Below are 26715 nucleotides of genomic sequence, written 5' to 3' on the forward strand. Positions count from 1 at the left end.
AAAAAATGTATTACATTTGAGGAGGAAGCACGGAAATTTATGTCATGTTAATTAGTAGAGGTGATAAACATTACCACTGAAATCTACCCGATGACTTTATAGACATACACAGGCGCCAAGGATCCAAGTGCAACCGATTATGACTAGTAATAATCAGATACTTACAGATTAGAGATGCATATGCCAACATCTCAGTGTTAGTAGCAGAAACAATGAGCCTTTCTGCATGAACAATATATTCTAAAATGAAATGGAGAGCTTCTTTAAAGGTTAAAAACTCATTCAAATTTATGTCTTACAGGGCTTATACTGAGTTCAATATTGTATAACTGTATTAATTCAACTGTGAACCTAGAAACTTACAACCACTTGTGAAAGATATATACTCTTGCTCTGGAGTGTGTTACTGAATATGTTAAAGCTGTAATGAAATGCTTCTTCTAATCATGTAGTTATTAAAAATTTTTTAAAAAAAAGCACAAAGTCAGGAAAAAACTTCCCTGAAATGAAGAAAGATTTGATTCTAACAAAAAAGAATTTAATACAGAATAAAATAAAAGGAACATCAGATATGAACACCCCAACACTGCAAATAAAACACCACCAGAACCATCAACAATGTACAATGACTGACAGTGGCATATCTTACTTCAGTTACTAAAATTCAAAGATAAAAATTTCACAATAGAAAAAGGAAGTCATCTGCCAATACAGAAAGAATGAACATACTTGCCTCAGACTTATTTTGGTTAGCACACCAAACAACGGATGTCATTATAACACTTTCATACCTTCATCTTATTTGCATTTTGACACCCTCCCCCGTGTCCTCAGAAAATTTTTACAAATACAGTGTTCCAAATCACCTTGAAACTCAGTGCCCTGGTGTATATCTGTAACTATCACATGGGAGGTGGAGGCAGGTGGATCAAGAATTCATATCAACTAAGACAGCATGGGTTACATGAGACTCTGTCTCAACAAACAAAACAAACAATAATAAAAAGTCATTTTGTAGCAGGGTGTGGTGGTGTACGCCTTTAATCCCAGCACTGGGGAGGCAGAAGCAGAGGCAGGCGGATCTCTTTGAGTTCAAGGCCAGCCTGGTCTACATAGTGAGTTCCAAGACAGCTGGGGCTACAAGGAGACCCTGTCTCAAAAAGACCAAAAAAAAAAAAAAAAGTCACTGAACAGACTATTTAATTTTCTCAGGAAAATTATTTCCTTATTTCCAGCTGTCACTGAATTATAATATAAGTTGAATAGCATTGGCACATCTCCTTAATGTCAACATTTGGGAGGCAGAGGCAGGCAGATCTATGAATTTGAAGCCAGCTTATTCTACATAGAGAGTTCCAGGCCAGCCAGGGTTACACAGTGAGACCCATTCTCAGAAACAAAAATAAGGGTCTGGAGAGATGGGTCAGGGATTAAGAGCACTGGCTGCTCTTGCAGAGGACCGGGGTTTGAGTCCCAGCACTCACATGGTGGCTAACAACTGTACCAAACTCCAGTTCCTGAGTGTCTGATGCCCTCTCTGACCTCTGCAGGCATTGCATGGCATGGGTGCCCTTACATACACACTGGCAATACACTCATACAAATAAAAATTTAAAAAAATGTTTTAAAAAAGTAATGGAAATATGGCCACTGTGATAGCTCCACCTGTAATCCCAGGCCTTACAAAACAAAGGTGTGACAGCTTCAAAGACAGCTTGCATTACACAATGAGACCCTTTTCCAAGAGGGTAGGGGTGGGCAGTCAGGACGGCTGGCTTAAAAAAGTTATGACTTTTCTGCTGTGACTGTCTCAATTTCTTTAACTCTTGGAGCATAATTTAGCAAGGAAAATCTTATATATACAAGAAATAATTAAGAAAAGTTTAATAACTGGTTATAACCTGGACCTTAAAATTTCAAACCAAATTAGCTTTCTTTAAATAATACACTTAAGTTCCTCCTTATTCACTCAACCATCTGCTAACCTGTGGCACGGAGATGTCACTGCACATAATTTCCAGCAGTGCAAAGTAAGGTCATTACTATTTTCTTTGTATTCTGTATGTGATGTTAATTAAACTTTAAATCCCAGAAAAATCAATACTCTATAGGCATCTTAAAGTTAACTATGCTAACATGGAGAACAGACTTCATTATGACAACTTCAAAACTCCATTTTTCTCTGGGTGTTTAGGAGGCCCTATATTTATTTGCTTTACATCTCTAAAAGTTCCTACTCCATTTCAAATATGACCCGATGACCAAAGATTTAAAAGTACAGGAAATGTGATTACAGTGATATGTGATACACTTGTTGAACACTTAATTTCAAATATCTTCCATTTAATTGATCTTCACATAGAACAAATAAAAATGAGAATAGACAGTGTCTTTAATGATCAAAACCAGTTTACATTCTATTTTAGGAGATGGAAGCCTGGTAAACATTTAAGTTATAGAAAGAAATTAGCCATCCTGAATTACTATCTGTTAATTTAAAAAATGAGATGAGCAGGGGCTAGAAAGATGACTCAGAGGTTTAAGAACACTGAATGCTTTTGCAGAGGATGTGGGTTTGATTCCCAGCACCCACATGGCAGCTAACAACTGCCTGTAACTCCAGTTCCAGGGGATCCAACATCCTCTGGAAGGCAGTGTATGCACACAGTGCATAAAGACTCACAAAGGTGCATGCACACACACATTTTTTTTTTTAATTTTTAAAAAGATGTGCATACACATAAAAGCCATTTCTCTCACTTACTTTTGTGATAGTCTTTAAGATGGCAGCACGGTCTGCTGGGGGTGGCAAACCCACAAAGAGTGTTTTGTCCAGCCGCCCTGGACGCAGAATTGCGGGGTCAATGATATCTAGAGGAGAGGAAAAAATAAATAAACAGAATAGTTTTTAAAATGTTATTAATGAGAGATAGGAAGAGCTCTTTTTTTTTGTCTTTTTGAGACAGGGTCTCCCTGTAGCCCCAGCTGTCCTGGAACTCACTATGTAGACCAGGCTGGCCTTGAACTCACAGAGATCCGCCTGCCTCTGCCTTCCAAGTGCTGGGATTAAAGGCGTGCACCACCATGCCCAGCCCGAGGGAAGAGCCCTTTTTGAAAAAAAGCTAAAAATTGGTAAGTTGAATAGTATTAAAACCACAAATTTCTGGGGCTGGGATAATAGTTCCAGTTGGTAAAGTGCAAACCTGAGTTCAGCTCTCTAGCAGCATGTAAAATACAGAATGTGAAGATGAAAATCTAACTCTACCAGTGCTCCATGCCTGCTCTTTCTCCAGGATTCTCAATCTCAGATGAGTCCTTCTCCACCTACCTTTTTTTTCTCAGTGGCTCCTTTCCCTGAACTGCCTTCCCTCTCACTCATCTGTGTCTGCTGGAATTTTCAGAGGGCATCTCCTTCCCAGAAGTCTTCCCTGAATCTTCCCAAGAAACTGTCTCATGTTCCTTTGTTTGCCTGACTCTTGGCAACTGGAGCAGTGCTGAGCTTCATACTGTCAGGACACTAAGGCTCATCATGAAATGTCCTGATTTCTCCAATAGTGTTTGTAAGCCAAATGTTTTTGAAAAGACTTTCAACCATGACAGTGAGTCTGAGAGCTTATAATGAAAAGAACAGTGTCACAGAGGCAAATCTAGAAATGAGACTCATGGTTCTGATAAACATACTGAACCTAATTTTCTCCTCTATAAAAAGTAGAATTAATGCCCTTTTTAGCTAAAGTTCTTAGTCTGATGGTATTTTTCTCTCCCAATGGAAGCTATGCAATTATTACTCAACCATTTCTTTTGGCCTGCTATGAGGCAAGTGTTCTTCGCCAAGAAGACAACTTTATGAGAGTTATTTTAGTTTGCTTTCTGTTGCTATGATGAATACCACAACCAAAAGTAATTTAGGGGAAGAAATGGTTTATTTGGCTTACAGATCATGTCATAATCTATCTTTGAGGGAAGTGAGGACAGAAACTCAAGCAGGAACTGAAGCAGAAAACATGGAAGAGTGCTGCTGACTGGCTTGCTTCCTGGCTCAGGCTCAGGCTCAGGCTCAGGCTCAGGCAGCGCTCTTAAATGCCCAAATCCACCTGTGTAGGGATGGTGCTGCCAATAGTGGACTGGGCCCTACCACACCAATCATCAATCAAGATAATCTGTTATAGGCATGGCACAGACCAATCTGATATGGGAAATTATTCAGCTGAGGATTCCTCTTCCCAGATAACTCAAGGTTGTGTCAAATTGACAATAAAAACTAACCATCAAAAGAGTCTATACAGAAAAAGTCATGGGAAGCAGGCAATAACGTTTTTTACTGTAGCATACATAAAAGCTAAGGTTTCATTTCACTTTATGAACCAAAAAGGAATCACCTAAATTTAATCTTCATTTACCAGGATGTAGGTAAACTATATTGATTATAAACCACATGGGATTTTTTTTTGGTCTTTTTGAGACAGGGTCTCTCTATAGCCCCAGGTGGCCTGGAACTCACTGTATGGACCAGGCTAACCTTGGACTCACAGAGATCTGCCTGCCTCTGCTTCCCAACTGCTGGGATTAAAGGCAGGTGCCACCACATCTGGCTACAAACCACTTGTTTGACTCACTATGTGATAGTCTTTCTTACCTGGCCTATTAGTGGCAGCCAAAATAAAAACCTGCTGACGCGTTTCCAGACCATCCATCTCTGTCAGTAGTTGATTCACCACTCGGACACTTGCACCGGTCTACAAAAATACATGTAGTTCCATCACTCTTCAATACAAGGAAAACAATCCCCAGTTTCCCTTCTCTGTTCAATATATTTACTAACTTGAATGAGAGACAACAGATCACAATTCCTGGGTTTCAGAAGTGTAGACACTTCCTCAGTGATCTTATCATAAATCATAAATGTATGTATTAAATGGTCACTGTGATCTGTTTCAAAAAGGTCATGCTCTCTACTATCTAGAGCTTTACCATGCATTAAAATCTAACAGTACTCTTCCCTAAGAGCTGGCACAACATACTGAAGTGTCTAAAGAACCATGATTAGTGTGAAGATGCAAGTACAGATCAGTCTCTTTCACGGATAGTAATGGTGCTGGGTCTTATAGCTCTTTACTTGGTCTCACCTTGAATGTACACTTCCTTAAATTATATTGTCCTATATTTCAAGACCCATTTAAATGAAGCATATAACAAACTATGATTACAAAGCAAAATACTAAAAACTACTATCATTTCCATTCCCAAAAGAATTTGTGAGTCAGGATTACATTGCATATTACAACCAAAACCATATACAGTCTATGGAAAGGAAATGGATCAATTTGCTAGCTTTCTTGAGTAAAAGAATCCTAATTTTCACAAAGAAATGACTTTATAAGACATACTTGACTAGGAGTTTACAAAAGGTTTATGGAATGAAAACACAATCTATAAACTGACAAACTATGAAACTTACTTCTCGGTCTGACCTTCGAGGACATAAAGCATCCACTTCATCAAAGAATATCACACAGGGTGCTGAGTTCTTGGCTCGCTGAAAAACCTGTCGCACAGCACGTTCACTTTCACCAACGTACTAAACAATCAGATAGGAGATAAAAGGCAGATAAAGTTCAACTTTGGGGCTGGGGCCAGATGACAGTAAAACTAGTTTTAAACGGGATGCACCTCCCCACTAGTCTAGAAGAGGGACTACTGTGACTGGTGCAATTAATTGTGTAAACACAAACATTAATTTGTATGAAATGTTTGCTGTGATTTGTACAAATATTCTTTAAAAAAAAAAAAACCCTCTTGAGCTTAGCATGGTGGCACATGCCTTTAAGCCCAGTACTCAGCAAGCAGAGGCAGGCAGATTGCTATGAGATCCAGGCCATCCTGGAATTGTCTACAAAGCCAGGTCCAGGCCAGCTGGGGCTACATAGTGAGACCCTGTCTCAAAACACAGAAGCTGGGTGATGGTAGAGAACCTGGGTTCACTTCCTAGCACCTACATGGAAGCTGTGGCTCATAGCAGTCTAACTCCAGTTCCAGAGGATCTGATGCCCTCTTTTGCCATGGGTACCTGCATGCACATGGTGTACATAAATACGTGCATGTAAACACTTACACACATAAATCTAAAGAAAAAAAAAAAGGTGGCTATCTCCTGAGGATGAACGTAAGACTGACCTCTAGCCTCCACATGCATGTGCAGCTAAGCAAACATAAACATGCATGCACATGTGTGCATACACACACACAGTAATTAATATTTCATGAGACTGTTCAAGAATCATATATGTTTGGCTTAGTATGGTGGCACATATCTTTAATCTTGGCACTCAGAGGGCAGTGGCAGGTGGAGCTTGATGAGATTGGGGCCAGCCTGGTCTACAAATTCCAGGCCAGCTGAGGCTACAGGGAGACCCTGTCTCAAAAATAAAACAAAAACAAAAAACATAGCACCAACAACAAAAAACCAGAATCATATATGTAAAGTGTTTGACAAATACATAGCAGAGATTAACATATTACGACGTTAATAATTGCAGTAAATTATTTCCATTTTATAGGCGCAGGCACAGAGGTTAATAGTTATTTAAGAAAGCAATTAGTCAGATGTGGATAGTGCATGCCTTTAATCCCAACACTCAGGAGGCTCAACTTACCATATTTAGTAATTCAGGACCCTTGACAGATATAAAATTTAGTCCAGACTCATTTGCCACAGCCTAGCCAGAGGAAACAAAAATATACAAATAAGACAAATAGAAAAAAAACCAGCCACTTGGGGGTGATTGTCAACCATTAAAAGCAGTTTTAAATGGCCACTGCAAATTTAAGTTATGAGGAGATGAGTACTCAAACTATTAATAAGGGTCTGGCACAAACTTATAAGAAAGTCATCTTGATAACATAGTTTAAAAATTTTAAACATGCATTCTAGACACTAAAAAATTATTTAGAACTACATTCTGATAAAATTACTAGTGAGTACAAGTGATTACATAATATATTGGGATTTTTTTTGTTTTGTTTTGGTCTTTTTGAGATAGGGTCTCCCTGTAGCCCCAGCTGGCCTGGAACTCACAGCAATCCACCTGTCTCTGCCTCCCAAGTGTTGGGGTCAAAGACGTGCCACCACACCCAGCTTTGTTTTGTTTTTTGAATCAAAGTCTCATGTGGCCTTGGCTAGCCTCAAACTCACTGTGTAGCAGAGGAAGAACTTACGCTCCTGATCCTCTGGCCTCCAGCTACCAAGTACTATGGTTATAAGCTTGTGTGACTACACCCAGACTGTCGCATTATTACCATTATTTGTTTTTTTTAAATATATTTATTATTTTTATTTTATGTCTGAGTGTATTGCAAGTATGTAAGTGCACTCATGTACAATGCCTGCGGAGATCAGAAGGGGGCATTGGATCCCCTGGAACTAGAGTTACAGACGGTTGTCAGCTGCCATGTGAGTGCTGGAATTGAACCCAGGTTCTCTGCAAGAGCAGCCAATGCTCTTAACCACTAACCATCTCTCCAGCCCGTTTGTTTTGAGACAGGGTCTGCCTGTAGCCCTGGCTGGCCTAGAACTCCCTATGTAGATCAGGCTGGCCTCCATCTCACAGAGACTCACAGGCCTCTGCCTCCCAAGTGTCTCCCAAGGTGTGTACCACCACATCCAGCTGTAGTGTTATTTTTAACGGAGGATCATTACAATAAAGTACAAAGCATCTTTATGGAAAAATATGATACGGGTTATATGGGAAACTATAATACACTACAAATATTTAAATAAAAGGAAGTTTAAAGATTTATTCATTATTTTTAATTGTATGTATTTATGTATGCACATATGACTGTATATGGAGCTAGAGCTATAGGTGGATGTAAGCTGTCTGATGTGGACACTGGAACTCAAACACAGGTCCTCTGGAAGAGCTGAGTCATCTCTCCAGCCCAAATCAAATTTATATTTATTTTGTGTATATGCATATTTGTGGGTATGCACACGCCAGAGCTTTCTTGGGGAGGTCAGAGGACAACTTTTAGGGGAGCCAGTTCTCTCTCTCTGCCATATGGCTGAACTCAGGTCCTCAGGTTTGGTGGCAAATGCCTTAACCAGTGGAGTAATCTCCCTGGCCCAAGGTACTAAAAACATTGAAGTTTAGGAAATAATGCTAAGCAAGAAGAACATGCTTTATTAAAAAGCTTGTATTTGAAGCCAGGTATGGTAATGAACACTTAAAATCCCAGCATTCAAGAGACTAAGGTAGGAGGATCTCCCAGAGTCTGAGGTCAGCCTACACTATACAGTAAGTTCCAGGCCCACCTAGGACACAGGGCAAGACACCACACCCATCCCCTCAATAATAGAGGCTGGGCATGATGGCCCACGCCTTTAATTCCAGCACTTGGGAGACAGAAAACAGGTTAATCTCTTTGAGTTCAAGGCCAGCCTGATCTACTAGTAGGTTCCACACCACACAGGGCTACATAGTGAGATCCTATATCACTAAAAAAGAAAAAAATTTAGACTGTATTTTGTAAAAATAAACATATGGGCCAGACATGGTGGTACACACCTTTAATCCCAGCACTTGGGAGACAAAGACAGGCAATCTCTGTGAGTTCAAGACCAGCCTGATCTATGAACCAAGTTCCAGGATAGCTGGGGCTACAGGGAGACCCTGTCTCAAAAAGACCAAAAAGAAAAAAAAAAAAGTACATATATTACTGTTATGGTTTTGATATAAAGTGTCTCTCCAAAGGCTCATAGTCTCAAATATTAATGACTGGCTTCCAGCTCACAGGCTTTTGAGAAGTGATTGAATCCTAAGAGACCTGACCTTATCAATGGCTTGTTTTCATTGATTCATTAATAATCTGATCTCAGACGGGTATATAGGCTGACCTCGGGTGCATACCTGTAGTCCCAGCACTTGGGAGGCAGAGGAAGGAGGATCTCTGTGAGTTCAAGGCCAGCCTGGTTTACATAGTGAGTTCCAGGCCAGCTGGGGCTTATTTTAAAAAGACCAAAAAAAGCCGGGCATGGTGGCACACGCCTTTAATCCCAGCACTCGGGAGGCAGAGGCAAGTGGATCTCTGTGAGTTCAAGGCCAGCCTGGTCTACATAGTGAGTTCTAGGACAGCTGTGGCTACAGGGAGACCCTGTCTCAAAAAGACCAAAAAAAAAAAAAAAAGATCTCATTATTGAGAGGTAGTAGTGCAGACATAGGTCACTAGGAGTAAGCTCTACGAAAATTTATCTTCTCCCTAGCCTCTTCATGCCTTGCTCCTTCTCTGCTTCCTGGCTGCAATAAGGTAAGCAGTTTTCTTTGTCATGCCCATCGACCATGCTGTTCTCCCTCACCACAGGCACTGAAACATGGAGCCAACAGACACTGGACTGAAGTCTCAGAAATTATGAGTGACAATATGTCATTCCACTTTTAAGTAGTTGCAAGTATTTGATCACAGCAACACATCTAATTAACAAATTATCTTGCATATGTTCTCTTGATACACACACACACACAAATATATCTAAAAGACTGACAACAAAATCAAACAATGACAGTAGCATGTAGCAGGAGGAGGGCTATAAATAATACTCTTCCCTTCTGCTTATATTTTCTATTGTAAAAAATTTTTAAGATTGTGAAAACATTTGTAATAACTGTGAAGACTGTAAGAGAAAATACTCAAGTTATAGTAATTAAACTAAATCAGGAAACAAGATCAGCTACAAACTAAAGTTATGTAATCTCATTATTAAAAAGACAATACAATACACAGAAATATAATTGCTGTGTTAAAACTAAAGCTATGATTGATTTAAACATTTTTCAATGGTGCACCTTTCCTCCAAAAAAGGGGGAGAACTGCTTGCTTTGGCTAAAACGGGGACAATTCAAAGATTAGCATGGTATAAGAATGCCGTGTAAGTTCATGACTATCTCTTGAGAGACACATAATCCCTTCTGTCCTCAGGGGAGAGGACTTGAGCATTTTTCTTGCTTTCTTCCCAGAAGTGAGGGTGATAAAACTGATTAAAATAATTTGGTCCTAAAGAACGATAAACATGGGAATTTTTACTAGAAAAAAAAAGATCAATTTTGCTAAAATGGATTTCTAATGGAAAGTATGCAAAAGATTTATTTCATGACAACCCTTATTAAACCCCTATTATCCTACATGAAACAGCAGAAAATAAAATGCACACAATGAAACTTGTACAATACCTTTGCCAGTAAAGTTTTCCCACATCCAGGAGGACCAGCTAGCAGTATGCCAGCTGGAGTCACCAAGCCAAGAGCTCTGAACTGGTCTGGATTTCGTACTGGTGCCTGGAGGAAACAATGCCAACAGGGAGCCAATACAGGCATCCACTTAACACTGATGTTCACATGTATCTCATCTCTCATATTTTCAACAATGACCTTGAGGCCTCAGAATATGAACAGAGTTTGGCTGACCCTTGTTTCAGACATCAGGCACAAGGTGATAAATAGAAAGTCTCTGTTCTTAAGGAATTTATACATATATATAAATTCAGAGAACAGTTTGACATAAAGAGACAACATTTCATTAATTTTTAAAAAACTTTCACGTGTGTGCCACAGTGAGTAGGTCAGAGAACAATCTAGTTTTTTGAGACAGCTTGTTTTTTTCTACTGTGTATACCAGGTTAGCTGGTCCACAAGCTTCCAGGAACTCTCCTGTCTCTGTCTCCCAGATCCTGGTAGGAGCACCAGGATTAAAAACACACCCTATAACATCAGGCTTTACAAGGCTTCTGGTGACACAAATTCAAGTCCTCACACTTGGCACCAGGCACTTTACCCACTGAGTCATCTCCCCAAAGATACAATATTTTAATATATTAAAATCAAGTTGTGGCCGGGCATGGTGGCACATGCCTTTAATCCCAGCGTTCAGGAGGCAAAGGCAGGCGGATCTCTGTGAGTTCAAGGCCAGCCTGGTCTACATAGTGAGTTCCAGGAGAGCTGGGGCTACACAGAGACCCTGTCTCAAAAAAGACCAAAAAAAATCATGAAAAATCAAGCTGTAGAAAATAATCAGACTTCTAATTACAAAAGTTTAGGTCAAAGCCTCCACTAGGAAATCAGAAGCAGCAGCACTCAAACACACAGTCAAATTCAATTCCAGTTATACTTTGGTTTGACCCACTCTGAGTGAACAAGTTAAAAAAGTGGTTGTCAGACAAATTAATCCTGGATCAGTCCTGAACTTTTTTTTCTTAAACTCACTGTATAAAAATCAAGTACAACCAGAATAATGAGTATGAAACATCTCAAGAAAATGACATCCCATTGTTGGGACTATTTAGACCTAAAAAAGATGACAAACTATAGCTGATTCCCTTCCATATCTAGCATCTTAATAAATACTTTTTGATTAACTAAAGGATATTTATGAATTCCTTTGAAGTATCTACTAAGCTTTTGATCATTCTCTCCAGAATGACTTTCTGTATCATGACTTTACTGAGAATAACTATCTCCAGAGTATACAAAAGACATGTGTTTAAATCATTTCTTGTAGTGAGAACAGTCTTCTGAATCCTAGTTACAGTAACTCGTATATCTTGCAGCAAGCTACCATATAGCTGTTCTATGTGCCAGGCAGCAACAAAACAAACCATTCTCCCATGGACAGGTAATATTTGCAGACACCAACACAATATCTGATAATGACAATAATGGAATACTCATAAACATTTAACTACCAGAGTCTGTTTTTGCCTGTGCCTTATGCTAAGCCTGTAGTCATTACTACTCTTTAACACTAGGTAGCATACTGAATCCAGGCTTTATATTAGCTCTGTTGTAGACTCAGAGTTATATAACATAGGGGTTTACTGGGAGTGGGTTAGGGAGGGAAAGTTTGGAGCAATATACTGTTTACCATTCTGCAACCCCTATTAAACCCATTTCTTTATTTCAAATTTTTAAAGAATATTTTATTTATTATTTTTATTTTATGAGTATGAGTGTTATGCCCGCATGTAGGTAAGTGCACCATGTTGTGCAATGCCCGTGGAGGACAGAAGAGGCCGTTGGATCCCCTGGAACTTGAGTTACAGACAGCTGTTAGCTGCCATGTGGGTGCTGGAATTTGAACCAGGGTCTTCTGCAAGAACAACCAGTGTTCTTAACTGCTGAGACATCTCTCCAGCTCCTATTATTTTTATTTTATGTGTATGAGTATATTGCCTGCATGTGTGCAAGTGCACCTGTGTCGTGCAGTGCCCAAGGAGGTCAGAAAAGGGCGTTGGATCCTCTGGAACTGGAGCCGTGGATGATTGTTAGCCGCCGTGTGGGTTCTGGGATTCGCAGGCCGGCCCAAGAAATGGTTCAGTGGTTAAGAGTGCTTGGTGTTCATCACAGGACACCCAAAGTTTGGTTCCCAGTATCCGCAACAGGCAACTAACAACGAACTGCCTATAACTCCAACTCTAGGGAATCCAATATCCTCTTCTGGTCCTGGCAAGCACCTACACACATTTGCACACTCAAACCCAGATAGACACATATACATATAAACAATAAAGATAATAAAAATAAATTAAAAAAAAAAAGACCACAAATACTAAGCTGTACATTATAGCAAGGACACCTTTATAAGTTAACTTCATTCAGAAGATATCATGAAAGTTCTTTTGTTAGTCACTTCCCCAACCAGATCCATACCAGGAACACAGTGGGGGAACTACCTGATTTCCACTGTGGAAATAAAGCAATGACTGAAGGAAAGGGGTGACCTTTGTGTTCAAGTGGTACTAGAGGATTATGGGTTCTTCTATCCCATCTCCTATGTCTCAATTTGTTATGAACAATGGACAGAAAGCATATTAGTTGGGAAAATCTGAACTGGCTTCATTCCATTTCCCCTAAGTCTCCCTAGTGTAGCAAAAGAGGATTTGTGTACATGGTGAGCCACACTTTGAGACCTTGAAATATATATTGGGAGAGGGAAAAACATATAATCAAGTCAGTTTAAAATTATAATCTGGTAGACAGGCATGCAGTATTACCTTTAGATATTAACTCAGCACATATGTCAATGATATTTACAGCTGATACACCTACCAATATTGCCATTATGAGCTCCTCTCTAATATCTTCCAAGGCACCAATATCTGCCCATGTCACATTAGGGACAGTAACAAAGCCCTCCCTTTTGGCAGAAGGTTGGACCGATGCTAGGGCAACAACAAAATCATTCAATTCAATGCACAGTCCTTGCATCTGCTCCTCTGAGAGGGGATCCTGGTCTCGTAGCAACCCCAGCAGGTTTTGCAATTCATCCTTTAAGGAAACAATTGAGAGAAAAAAATTTAATCCGAAAGTTACACTTCATTTAAAAATTCTAACATTCTATAAGTTATAGTGAACTTACACGTATTTTAATAATTTTTTCTCTCCTTGATACAAGATACATTCATTTTATTCTAAATAGGTCATATATCTGGTTAAATAAAGATAACATCAATTATAATGAAATATATAAAAGAAATTTCTAGGCCAGAGCTGGTGGCTCATAACTATAATGCTAGTACTTGGCAAATAGAAGGATAGGAGCTATTTTAAGTTTGAAGCCAGAATGGTCAACATGAGACCCTCTCTCAAAGAAGAGAGACAGAAAGAGAGAAAGAAAGAGAGGAGAAAATGATTTCTAAATCTTACACTGGACCTAGATACAGCAAACATAAGCAGCTGGCAAATATTTCATAAATTTCCATTTCATTTAAAAATATTCATAAAGCTGGCTGCCACGGTGGCACATGCCCCAGCACTCTGGAGGCAGAGGGAGAGGCAGACATATCTTTGTGAGTTTGAAGCCAGCCTGATCTACATAGTGAGTTCTAGGCCAGCCAGGGCTACACAGTGAGACCCTGTGTAAAAAGACAAAATAAGAGGCCGAAGAGATGACTCAGCAGCAAGGAGCACTACTGGCTGCTCTTGTAGAGGACCAGGGTTGGGTTCCCAGCACCCACATGTCAGCTAAAAAACGTCCATAACTCCAGTTCAGGGGATTTGATGCCCTCTTCTGGTCTCTGTGGGCACTGCATGATATGGCAATACACTCAAAAACAGAAAATCAAAATAGATGAGTCGAAAATGAAATTCTTTTTTTTGGTCTTTTTGAGACAGGGTCTCCCTGTAGCTCCAGCTGTCCTGGAACTCACTATGTAGACCAGGCTAGCCTCAAACTCACAAAGATCTGTCTGCCTCTGCCTCTGCCTCCCAAGTGCTGGGATTAAAGGCATGCACCACCACGCCTGGCCCTAAAAATGAAATATTTTTAAGAATTATAAAGCTTTTAATTCAGACAAAGTTACTCTGGTGACAATACAAATGATGGCTTATTAACCAAATACAGCGTAGGCAACTTTCTTAGTCCTATGGATTTCTTCAAAGGCAGATATCATGCTTTGTGAAGAACATGGAAGGACAAGTGCAGAAAATAATTTTAGGTAACTAAGCAACTCAGATTGAAAAACTCTAAAGGGGAGGGGAGGGGGGCTGGAGAGATGGCTCAGCAGTTAAGAACACCAGCTGTTCTTGTAGAAGAGCTGGGTTTGAATCCCAGCACTCACACGGCAGCTAACAACTGTCTGTAACTCCAGTTCCAGGGGATCTGATGGCCTCTTCTGTCCTCCGTGGGCATTGCATGACATGGGTGCACTTACCTACATGCAGGCAATACACCCATATATTATATATATCTAAAAAGGGGGGGGAGGCTGGAGAGAGAGCACAGCTTATTATTTATTCTTTTTCAAAAAAGGATTTATTAGAGCCGGGCGTGGTTCACACGCCTGTAGTCCCAGCATTTGGGAAGTAGAGACAGGCAGATCTCTGTGAGTTCAAGGCCTGCCTGGTCTACATAGTGAGTTCCAGGCCAGCTGGGGCTGCAGGAAGACCCTGTCTCAAAAAGACCCCCCCAAAAAAAAGGATTTATTGGGGCTGGAGAGATTGCTCAGTGGTTAAGAACACTGACTGTTCTTGCAGAAGACCTGGGTTCGAATCCCAGCACCCACATGGCAGCTAACAACTGTTTATAACTCCAGTTCAACGGGATCCGACAGCCTCTTCTGTCCTCTGCAGGCATTGCACAACATGGGTGCACTTACCTACAAGCAAGTAAAAAACACACACACACACACACAAAGGGTAGGGGGGGTTGTAAGGCAACAGGGGAAGAAGGCAAACAGCTTCTTCATGAAGGCTGGTTGGGGTTACTATTTCCATTTTTATCAGCCCACTTCTGAAATCTTTTAAACTCTGTTTAAGCTTCTTAAATTTATATTCATTCTGTGTGTATGTATATGTAGATAGATAGATTTACTGTGTGCTATGTCATATGAGAATTAATATTAGTAATCAGATTAAAATAAAAGAACCTGGGCTGGAGAGATAGCTCAGTAGTTAAGAGTACTGACTGCTCTTGCAGAGGACCTGGGTTCGATTCTCAGCACCCACATCCAAGCTAACAACTTTTTAATTCCCGGGGAATCTTACACCATCTTCTGGCCCCTGCAGGCACTGCATACATAGGTGCCCTTACACACATGCAGGCAAAACACACATATACATAAAAATAATTAATTAAAACCAATAAATAAGCCTGAGCATGGTGGCGCACGCCTTTAATCCCAGCACTTGGGAGGCAGAGGCAGAGGCAGGCTGGCTGGGGCTACAGGGAGACCCTGTCTCAAAAAGATAAAAAACAAACAACCAAAAAACCAAAAAAATAAGGCCTGGACTTAAGTACCTGATCTGCAAAGTAGGAGCCATGTGGATCTGGGCAAATTACATTCTCTTAAAGTTAGTATCTTTGATAACAAAATGAGAAAATAAATTTCTTTAAATAATGTTTAGAAGCCACCTATCCAAACTACACAATGCTGCTCTCTCTCTCTCTCTCTCTATATATATATATATGTTAACACTGAGATTTTATGGCTTTAAAAGCTCAAAAACTTGGGGCTGGAGAGATGGCTCTTGTAGAGGATGTAGGTTCGATTTCCAGAACCCAAAAGGTGGCTAAGAACATCTTTCGTGGTGGTGCACACCTTTAATCCCAGTACTTGGAAGGCAGGGCAGGGGCAGGGGCAGGGGCAGGGGCAGGGGCAGAGGCAAGTGGATCTCTGTTAGTTTGAGACCAGCCTGGCCTACAGAGTGAATTCCAGGCCAGCTGGGACTACAGGGAAACCCTGCCTCAAAACTAATAAAAAAAAAAACTGTCTTTAACTCCAGTTCTAGGGGAATCTGATGCTCTCTTCTGACCTTTTTGGGCACTGCACGGCATAGGTACATTTACATACATGCAGGCAATACACTCATAAACATAAAAATAAATAAAATAAAAAAATAATAGAAATATTTTAAGAACCCTCAAAAACAACATAGATCTTGGACTGATAAACATCATCTTCATACTCAGATGACTACAGCTGAGGACAGGACATGGTTTTGTGAGTAAGCTATGCCAGTCTACCAAAAACAGACTTAACCATGAGAATAACTAAAGGCCAATGACCTAGCAGGAGCTGAAAAACTTTTGTTGTAAAGTACTACATCTTAGTCATACTGACACAACTTATATGTAAGGTAAGATTAAAAAAAAAAAAACCTAAAAGACCTGTGTTTGAGAGGTGGGCTCAGTTCCTAGCCTTTCCTCATTGCTTCCTTCAGATGGCAAGTCTTCAGTCTTGGGATTTTTCTTCTGCTGCTCCTGGTGCTTCATCAAGACCCTATTGACTGCACACATGGCTGCCTCTCGACAAAGTGCCATCAGATCAGCACCAACGAAGCCTGGTGTTAAGTGTGCTAAGTGACAAAAATCAAAAGTGTCAGGAAGTCTCAGTTTTCGACACAAAGTCTGAAGTATTCTGCAATAAAGGCAGGAAAAAAAAATCAAACTCTTAGCCTATTAGTGAAAATAAATCGTAAACAAGAGCCAATAATCAGAAAAACCTCCATACTCAAGCTATAATTATAATCAGCAAGTTATCCTTTATAAGCATACATTATTCAGAATCAACATTTCATATTTTCATACATGTACATGACTGATATTTGCCCCCTCTCATCAAAGTTATCTTGATATTTTAAACATTCCATATTTTTCTTTGCATGGATTTAGTTTTTGAAGCAGGGTCTCATGTAGCTCAGGTTGGTCTCAGACTTGCTATGTAAGAGAGGATGATCTTGAACTCCTGATCCTCCTGCCTCTACCTCCCAAGTGCTACAACCACAGGTGTATACCACCATGCTCAGCTAACACACGAATTTATATCAGGATAGCTAATACTCCAACTTCATCTTTACCAGTTCCTTGTACCCTGTACTGCATATAATTTGTTAAACTCAACAAGCAATACCTGTGTCAGTGTCATTTATTTATTCACTTGTTACATTGCCCTGGCTGATCCTGAAGACCTTGGTTCAGGTGATCTTCCTGCATCAGTCTCTTAAGTAGCTGCAAGTACATGATACTGCATGATACTACACCCACCCTAATTTTGAGACGGCATCCTCAGGGAGACAAGACTTAATTTCACAAAAGATTCAAAATACTGAGTGTCAAAAATAAATGGTTCATGTTCTCCAATTCATTTGATTAACAGGATGCGGTTTAATTAGATACAGTCTTTTTGTTTGCTTTGGTTTTAGTTTTTTGAGATAGGCTCTTATACAGTCCCTCAAACTCTTTGGTCTTTTTGAGACAGGGTCTCCCTGTAACCATAGCTGGCCTCAAACTCAGAGATCCACCTGCCTCTGCCTCTGCCTCCTGAGTGCTGGGACTAAAGGCGTGCGCTACCATGTCCTGCTAGTTCCTCAAACTCAAACTTATATAGCCAAGGCCAGTCTTGAACTCCTAAGCACTCCTACCTCCACCTCCCAAGGGCTGGAATTATAGGCATGTACCACCCTTTGCCTTTCTGTCTTTAAATGAATTCTCAAAAGACTTTTAATTTTAGAACAACTTTAGCTTTACAGAATACTGCAAAGTCAGTACAGAGAATTCTGAATACCCCAACCTGGGTCATATTATCAATAAATTTTAATCAGGCTATGTGAGCCTGTTTTTAGCCTCTGCAGTAAGCACTGCTTCTCAGTGTCTGCAGAATGCTCCCTCTCAGTGTCCCAGTGGGTTTTTTTTTTTTTTTTTTTTTTGTCTTTTTTTTGAGACAGGGTCTCCCTGTAGCCCCAGCTGTCCTGGAACTCACTATGTAGACCAGGCTGGCCCTGAACTCAGAGATCCACCTGCCTCTGCCTCCCAAGTGCTGGGATTAAAGGCGTGCACTACCACGCCTGGCCCAATGGGTTTTTTAAGCTCCACCCTGCTGGGTTGGAGGAACAAGGGAGGAGGTAGAATATCTTAAGGAGCCTGGCTGGGATGATGAGGAGAGTCAGCGACACTCTATGGCAATCTCTGGTGCTGACTAGATGCTTGCTCCTCTATACAAGATGGAGGTTAGAGGGTTACATGCCTGCACAGTTGTCTCCAAAGGCAGTCAACTCTTGCTTCATTTACATATAATCTATTTTACAGTTGGCATCTTGGGGGGAATTACCTGTCATCAACTTTTTGTTTTTTTTTTTTGCAACAGGCTTTCCCTGTGGCTCTACCCACCCTGGAACAAGCCATGTGGACCAAGCTGGACTTGACCTCATAGAGATCTACCTGCCTCCGCCTCCCCAGTGCTGGGATTAATTAAAAGTGTGCACCACCACAACTGGCTTTTTGTTTTGTGGGTTGTTTTTTGAGACAGGGTCTCACTACGGTCCCAGCAAGCCTGGAACTCCTTATGTAGTCTAGGATGGTCTTAATCTCCCAGAGCTCCATCTGCCTCTTTCACCATACCCAGCTTCCTATTATTTTTTTTTTCAATTTATTTTATGTGTATGAGTGTATTGCCTGCATGTATGTAAGTGTACCCATGTTGTGCAATGTCCACAGAGGTCAGAAGAGGATATTGCATCCCCTGGAACTAAACTTAGGGAAGGTTGTTATGTGCCATGTGTGTACTGGAAACCAAACCCAGGTCCCCTGCAAGAGCATCCAGTACTCTTAACCACTCCTGTCATGATTCTGATGGGCTCCACATTCCTAATTTGGCTGCTATAGAGGACTTGGGTGTTTGTACAGCATTTCCTAGAAGGCGCTTCTCCCCACTTGATGACCTGTGGCTCCAGTGCTGTGACCTGCGATGGTGCCTGCCCCACTGTCCTAGGCTCATATACATCTACATCTAGAACTGTGTAGCTAGCTTGACTCCTTAGAAAGGGTTGGGCGAGATTTTAAGGGAGAAAATTTGGCCCTTAGCATGCAGAGCTCTTCTGACCCTGCATTTTGATGCATCTTGTTTTGTATAATAAATTGTTTCTCACACACACACACACACACACACACACCCCAGCTTTTAGGACTGAATCAGTGTTTAATAAGATACCCCTCAACTGGAGTTTGTATGACAATTTTTCTCCTATCTAGACTTGGGTAACATGCCTGGGGAGGAAGACCACAGAAGCAGAGTGTCATTCTCATCACACAGCATGGCTTATATACCACCAGCATGGCAACTATTGACTTGAACCTTGGCTGCCTAGTCTGAGACCATGTTTTCTACTATCTTGTTGGCTCAATCTTCCCAAATTCACTTTCTAGAAAGAACAAAGAGAGCACTATCACAGCTCGAATATAATAGTGGAGAATTACAATCCACTTCCCTAATGGATTGTTTGGAATTTGCATATTCTCAACCACTTACTTACTGAAGCATTTATTTATACAGTATAAATATTTGATTATCTGTAATCCTGACACAATTTAGGAAGAAAATGGATGGGAAATGGCAAATGATCCACAAGCGGAGACAAAGTAAGAAGACTTAGAACTGGAGGTGTCAAAGAGTTAAAGCAAAATCATGGGAATCACAGCACAGATCCAAAATAAGAATTACCAAAAAAATCTGCATGAAAGTCAGGCATGGTGGTATGTGCCTTTAATCCCAGCACTCAGGAGGCAGAGGCAGGCGGATCTCTGTGAATTCAAGGCAAGCTTGGTCTACATAGCACATAGTGACTTTCAGGCTAGCTGGGGATACAGGGAGACCCTGTCTCCAAAAAAAAAAAAAAATCTGTGTGAGTGTATGAAAAGCATGTGCACATGAAAAAAATGTGTGCATGCTCTCAACTCAGGTGGGCTATGTATATAGCATACATGATTTCTCACCTTCCTTCACCTGCCCATCTCAGAAGACTAGTAGATACATTTACAGCTCCACATCACCCTCTGAAGATCCTTTTCTGAAAAATCTTTATGGAGCCAACACACATACACACACACACACCCGAAATCTACAAAACTTGGTGGACTCTTCTCATTAAAAAATTAGCTGGCTATCTGTTTTACAAAGGCATTCCTCCTTCAGCAAAATATTCTGCACTGAAGTTGTTTAATCCGACACACTTTTAAAATGTCAATGGAGAGGCACAGACTGCCATTTGAGGAAGGCCACCAATAAGAAATGACAGTAATGCCTAGTACTAGACTAAGGCAGGACTATGAGTTCAAGGCCAGTGTAGGTATATAATGAGACCCTTTCTTAAAAAGTGAAGGGGGCAGGGGCTGGAGAGATGGCTCAGTGGTTAAGAGCACTTGGTGTTCTTCCAGAGGACCCAACTTCAGTTCCTAGCACCATGCTGGACTACTCAATCACAATTCTCTGTAACTCTAGTTCCAAGGGATACAATGCCTCTGGGCTGAGCAGGCACCTGTATCTGTGCACACATACTAACACACACACCAAAAAAGAAAGAAAGAAAGAAAGAAAGAAAGAAAGAAAGAAAGAAAGAAAGAAAGAAAGAAAGAAAGAAAGAAAGAAAGAAAGAAATAAAGAGAAAGAAAGAGGAGGGAAGGAGAAGAAATGGCATGGGCTTCCATCTCATGAGACTCTATAGAGTATCCAGCATGCTAAATGAAAAGGTTCATGCTATTGACATTTGACTGCATTGGAACTGAGACCACTTGTAGAGTGAAAGCAGCATATCATGGTGGGAATATGTGATCCAGGAACTTTGCTTCCTTGTGATTGGCAAATAAGAGATCCAAAAACGAGGGAAGACACCAAGGTCCCATCATCCCGTTAGAAATTATTATCTCAACAACCTGAAGGCCTCTCTCTAGGCCCCATCTTCAAAAGTTTCCATCTGCTGGGAGTAGTGGCACATGCCTTTAATCCCAACACTCGGGAGGCAGAGGCAGGTGGATCTCTGTGAGATCAAAACCAGCCTGATCTACATAGGGAATTCCAGGCCAAGTAGGGGTAAAAAGAGATCCTGTCTCAAAAAGATGCCCCCCCTCCAAAAAAGTTTTCATCTTCTTCAAATAGCATGAAGCTAAGAACCAAGTCCTTAACACACAGGACTTTGGAGAACATTTTAGACCCATAGCACTGATGACTATCTAATAGGTTTGACTAGGCAAAAAATAAACTGGGACATTTAACAGCGTCAGGAAAAAGTTAAGAGACTTGGGGATAGAAAGATGGCTCAGTTGGTAAAGTACTTGTCATGCAAGCATGAAGACCCGAGTTTAATGCACCAGAACTGATGTACCTGCCTATAATGCCAGTATCAAGGAGTGAAAGACAGAAGGATCCCTGGGGCTAGCTAGCTAGCCAGTTAGTCTAGCTCAATCAGTGAGCTTTAGGCTCAGTGAGAGGCCCTATCTCTAAAAATAGGTAGAAAGCAATCAAGGAAGACACCCAAAGCTACTTCTGTATACACACATGTGCACACATAAAGTTAGAAAATAAAAAATATGAGTAAATAAAAGACAATCATTAATCATAGAGGAACACAGCATTTTACTTTCATCAGCGGTGAATAATACACAGATGAGAAATGAAATGTTAAATGGGTACTGGAGAGACGGCTCAGTGGTAAAAAGCACCTGCTACTTGTGCAGAGGACCTGGGTTCAATTTTCAGCACCCTTGGCTCACAACTATCTGTAACTCTAGCTCCAGGGGATCCAATACTTTCATCTGATCTCTGTAGGCACCAGGCATGCATGTGGTACACTTATATACATGCAAGCAAAACACTCATACACATAAATATAATAAATAATATGTATAAATAAATCTTTAAAGGTAAAGGAAATTGGGGCTGGAGAGATGGCTTGGTGGTTAAGAGTACTTGCTGATCTTCCAGAAGATCTGAGTTCAGTTCCCAGCACCTATACCAGGTGGCTCACAACTACCTATAACTCTAGCTCTAGGGCATCCAATGCTCTCTCTTGGCCTGAGGACACTGAATTCACATGTATAACCTCCCCACATAATTAAAAAAAAGAAACAAAAAATCCAAAACAAACCTTAAAATAAAATGTTAAATGGACATAGTAAAAATTTATAATATTTGATGGAAAAAAAACAAAAAACCTCACCACAACCAACTAATTAAAAAGTAAACAGGTCAGGTGGTAGTACACACCTTCAACCCCAGCAGGAGAGGCAGAGGCAGAGGCAGACAGAGATGTTTTGAGTTTGAGGCCAGCCTGGTCTACGTGGTGAATTCCAGGTCAGCCAGGGTTGTACAATAAAACCTGCTTCAAAATAATTAAATAAAATAAAATAAAAATAAACCGTTCAAAAAGGTAAACTGTTCATTTACTATAACAACAAAAGAGGAAATGACTGATACTAATGAACCAGGAAACAAGACTATCACTAAGAAGCCTAAGAAGCACTAGACAGAGATGGCTTCTGTGGTCTGTGACAGCTAAGAGCCTATTATTTGCTAAACACCTATTGGCTTTTGAAGAGAGAACACATAAAACAAAAATCAATTAAGAAAAAAATTTAAGGGGAAGAAATATTTTCATGAGAATGAGAACAGATGGGGAGAAAAAAAAAAACAAACAACCATCTCTGAATTCTATTTATGAAACAAATGTTGTGCCAAAGACTAAATCTACAAAAATAGGAGTTGATTTCCTCGCATACAGAATTCAGTCTAGTTCCAATATAAAAGAAAGAATAGCAAACTTTATATTAATTGCTACTATCAGCTTAATATTCATGAAAACATAACACTCTTTTATCAAGAACGTGTTCATGTTGAGAAGGTAGTAGAGCAGTAGTGTATTTGTCCAGTGTATACAAGGCCCTGGGCTGAATGCTCATCATCTCAAAAAAAAAAAAAAACACAATTCTTCACAGAAATTAAAAAAAAAAAATGTTAAGTGTTTCTTTACTTACAAAATACTTTGCAGAGCCCCAGGGACACCTTGATTACTGATATATTAGGAATGTTTTATTAGTGTTAAGCATTGCTCCTCAGCTTCTCTGGAGACCACTATTGGTCTAAGGCCTCAAAATATCCAGATTCAGAAATAAGAATTTCTAGGCTTTCTAAATATGGCTTAAAATGTTACTAAAAAGAATTCCAAGCCTTCACATTTTTCCATAGCCAATTTTCATTCTATATTCTATCAGATCTATAAAACTCTGGTAACAAAAATGTAGAAATTTCTTAAAACCACCAACCAGTATTAATATCGCTGAAACTGAGAAATCAGGATTTTTCTTTGAAATCTAACACTATCTTTTGACACAATAATTCTGCTTCATAAGTCTATTTAAAAAATCTCCTCACTTATTAAATAGGAACATACCTCAGTAACAGAGCACTTGCCTAGCATGTGCAAAGCCCTGGGGTTCAATCCTTGGTGCCATAAGAAAACAAACAAAAATATATTCTCACAAAACTACAAAAATATGGAAACACAAGATCAACGAATAAAGTAAAATCCTGACAAGAATTTGAAGTATCACTATAAACCCACCATGAATTTTATTAAATAAAATCTAGTACACTATACATCTATGAATACTGTTTACTTCCTCTTTGCTTCACTGAGTGTCTAGAAAAAACTGATTCAACTCAGAGTAACAAGTACCCCCAGTACCCAGAGTATGATCACTAAACACCACTTGCCATTAAAAGACACCAACACACTCCTTAGAACAGTATCTGACTTCAGGCCTGGCACAGAAAATAGGATGAACTTAGACTTCGTGGAATCACATAGCAAGAAAAGCTATCAAAACCTATTAACAGTCTATCAAAAAGGCCCAGTTTCTTCTAGCTGTGAGAGGGCTGAAAACGTTGAAACTGGGTAATAAATCATAGTTTCATCACTGTAATGGTTTAAAAACATGCCCTGACCCTTCTCATGACCATTTTCAGAAGGTTCTATATATCTTCTCTTTGAATCTGGGCCAACCTTAGCAACAAACCATCTTGTATATATAGTGGAATCAATGCTTGGTGACTTCTAAGGCTGGGTTTAAAAAAGCAATACTGCTCTGGTCTGTTTACTGCAAGACTTTTTGCTGAAGTCCCAAGCTGCCAAGTAAACATTTAACCACCTCAATGTGGCTATGAGGAAGTGCAAACTAGCCATAAAGGCCCTAAGCTAGCCAGGTATGGTGGCCCAGGCTTTTAATTCCAGCACTAGGAAGGCAGGTCTCTGTGAGTTCCAGGCCAGCTGGGGTACAGGGAGACCCTGTCTCAAAAAAGAAGTCCTAAGCTAGACAACAGAAAGGAGAGAGAAGCGATCAGACGCTGCGAAGATGGATCTAGTTAAGTACATAGATAAATTTGCATAAGCCCATGACCATCTCATATCCAATGGTCTGACTTCAGCTACTGAAGTTACATGTTGCCAAGAGACAACACCACCTGGCTCAACCCTTTCTAAATGGTTAATTCGCAGAAACTGTGGAGAAAAAATTGAAGTGACTTATTTAGGGCACTAAATTTTAGGGTGGTTTCTTTTGCACCACCAAGCATGGGATGGGGCTCACTGGTTCCCACTCCTGAGGACCTAGTAACAGCTAATGGCTTCTGAGGAAGAGAAAGTCAGTTTTCTTTAAGGGTATGGCTCCTGGTAAATTGATCTTGCTCCAGGGGGTGGTCCCACACCTATGAGTATATGAACAGCACACAAAAAAAGGACATAAAGTTGGAAGGGGTGGAGTAGTAAGGGGTGGATCTGAGAGGAGATAGAGGGAACAGTGTGTGCTGTTATGATCAAAATACACTGTATGCATGTGTATTAAAGAGAAAGACCTCAAGCAGTTATAATAGGTCTCCTTGTGTATGATGGAAATTTTTCTGTGTGTGGGGAAGCTTTTAGAGTACAAAAAATTATCAATAGCTATCTTAAAATTCTTTGTCTAGGGGCTGGAGAGATGGCTCAGCGGTTAAGAGCACTGACTGCTCTTGTAGAGGACCCGGGTTTGATTCCCAGCACCCAAATGGAGGCTATGAACCGTCCTTAACTCCAGTTACAGGGGAACTGATGCCCTCTTCTGACCTCCATGGGCATTTCATGGCATGGGTGTGCTTACATACATGCAGGCAATATACTCATACACATAAAATAAAAATAGCATTTAAAAATAAATAATTTTTAAAATTTTCAGCATGGTGGTATATGTCTTTAATCCCAGCACTCAGGAGGAAGTGTCAGAGGCAGGTGGATCTCTTTGAGATCCAGGTGAGCCTGGTTTACAACAGTGAATTTACAATAGAGAGTTCCAGGACAACCAGGACTATAAGGAGACCCTCAAAAAGACACACATCCATTAAAAAAAAAAAAAAATCAAGTACTGGGAACAAGGGTGATGAAAGTCTTTTTGTTCACTTTCTCCATTTCTCCCTCCTCTCTTCCCTAAGAATATTATTTCCTTTCATTATTTATTACTTTTCCTAAAAGGGGCTAGTGATTGTACACACAAATTTGAGGACCACTAAAAACACAAAAACCATTATAAACGTCCCGTAGTTCATAAGATTAATCCACTTGACGTCTATTCTACTACATGAAGGGTGCTACCTGAGATATTTCTGGTTACTGAATTATATTTTTGGTTCTTGCTGTACAGGTATTTGCTCTATGGATATTCCACCTCAATCACTAGGAAAAGCTGGTTGCAATAGACATTGATAGAATTCATCTCTCTGGCTGTCTTTCCTTTTTCGTCATGAGACCCATGGCCTTGGGCACACTAATGCAATGGTACTTAGACTTAATCAAAATACGCACAGGCCCAGACACTGTCCCTAAGCTGGTGAGACAACTAAAACATACAATCCACTGAAGATAGACAAGTGACTATGGAAACACACATTTACTATCACCACTGAACAACCTGAAACAATGTCCTACTGCTAAGTGAGCTGCTTTGTTAAACAGGTGGCTGTTTTCAAATCAATTTCAGAGAATAAGGGGTAAGGGGTGTGCACTAGAAATATAGCTCAGTGGTAGAGTACTTGCCCACCACCACCGGAAACAAAACAAAACAAAACAAAACAAAACAAAAAACAGTAACAACGGAAGGGGAGGACCAAGGGAGAGAAAATGCAAACTACATGGTATTTATCCCATATTTTCAAATCATTCTGCTCAACTTGTACAGTATATCTAAACATCATTCTGTAAGAATATATGTCAGAAAAAGAAAAATAAAGAATATAGCCGGGTGTGGTAGCGCATGCCTGTAGTCCCAGCACTTGGGAGGCAGAGGCAGGCGGATCTCTGAATTCAAGGCCAGCCTGGTCTACATAGTGAGTTCCAGGCCAGCTGGGGCTACAGGGAGACCCTGTTTCAGGAAGGCAAA

At 40.3% G+C, this 26715-nt stretch overlaps 1 protein-coding gene across 3 annotated transcripts in view; it reads right to left on the reverse strand.

Annotated features, from left to right (window-relative positions):
* Nvl (nuclear VCP like) overlaps positions 1–26715 on the reverse strand; it is a 78441-nt gene that overhangs the window by 23427 nt on the left and 28299 nt on the right. For all 3 annotated transcript variants that reach the window (XM_029559008.1, XM_029559007.1, XM_008823714.3), the window contains 7 exons: positions 16654–16903; positions 13095–13313; positions 10224–10328; positions 6654–6716; positions 5459–5578; positions 4637–4736; positions 2765–2871 (listed from right to left, as the gene is read on the reverse strand). In XM_029559008.1, coding sequence (XP_029414868.1) covers positions 2765–2871; positions 4637–4736; positions 5459–5578; positions 6654–6716; positions 10224–10328; positions 13095–13313; positions 16654–16903 — 964 coding nt within the window. The remainder of the gene's footprint in view (positions 1–2764; positions 2872–4636; positions 4737–5458; positions 5579–6653; positions 6717–10223; positions 10329–13094; positions 13314–16653; positions 16904–26715) is intronic.

The sequence above is a fragment of the Nannospalax galili genome, unplaced genomic scaffold, assembly GCF_000622305.1.
Source record: "Nannospalax galili isolate Female #2095 unplaced genomic scaffold, S.galili_v1.0 scaffold368, whole genome shotgun sequence".
Classification (NCBI taxonomy): domain Eukaryota; kingdom Metazoa; phylum Chordata; class Mammalia; order Rodentia; family Spalacidae; genus Nannospalax; species Nannospalax galili.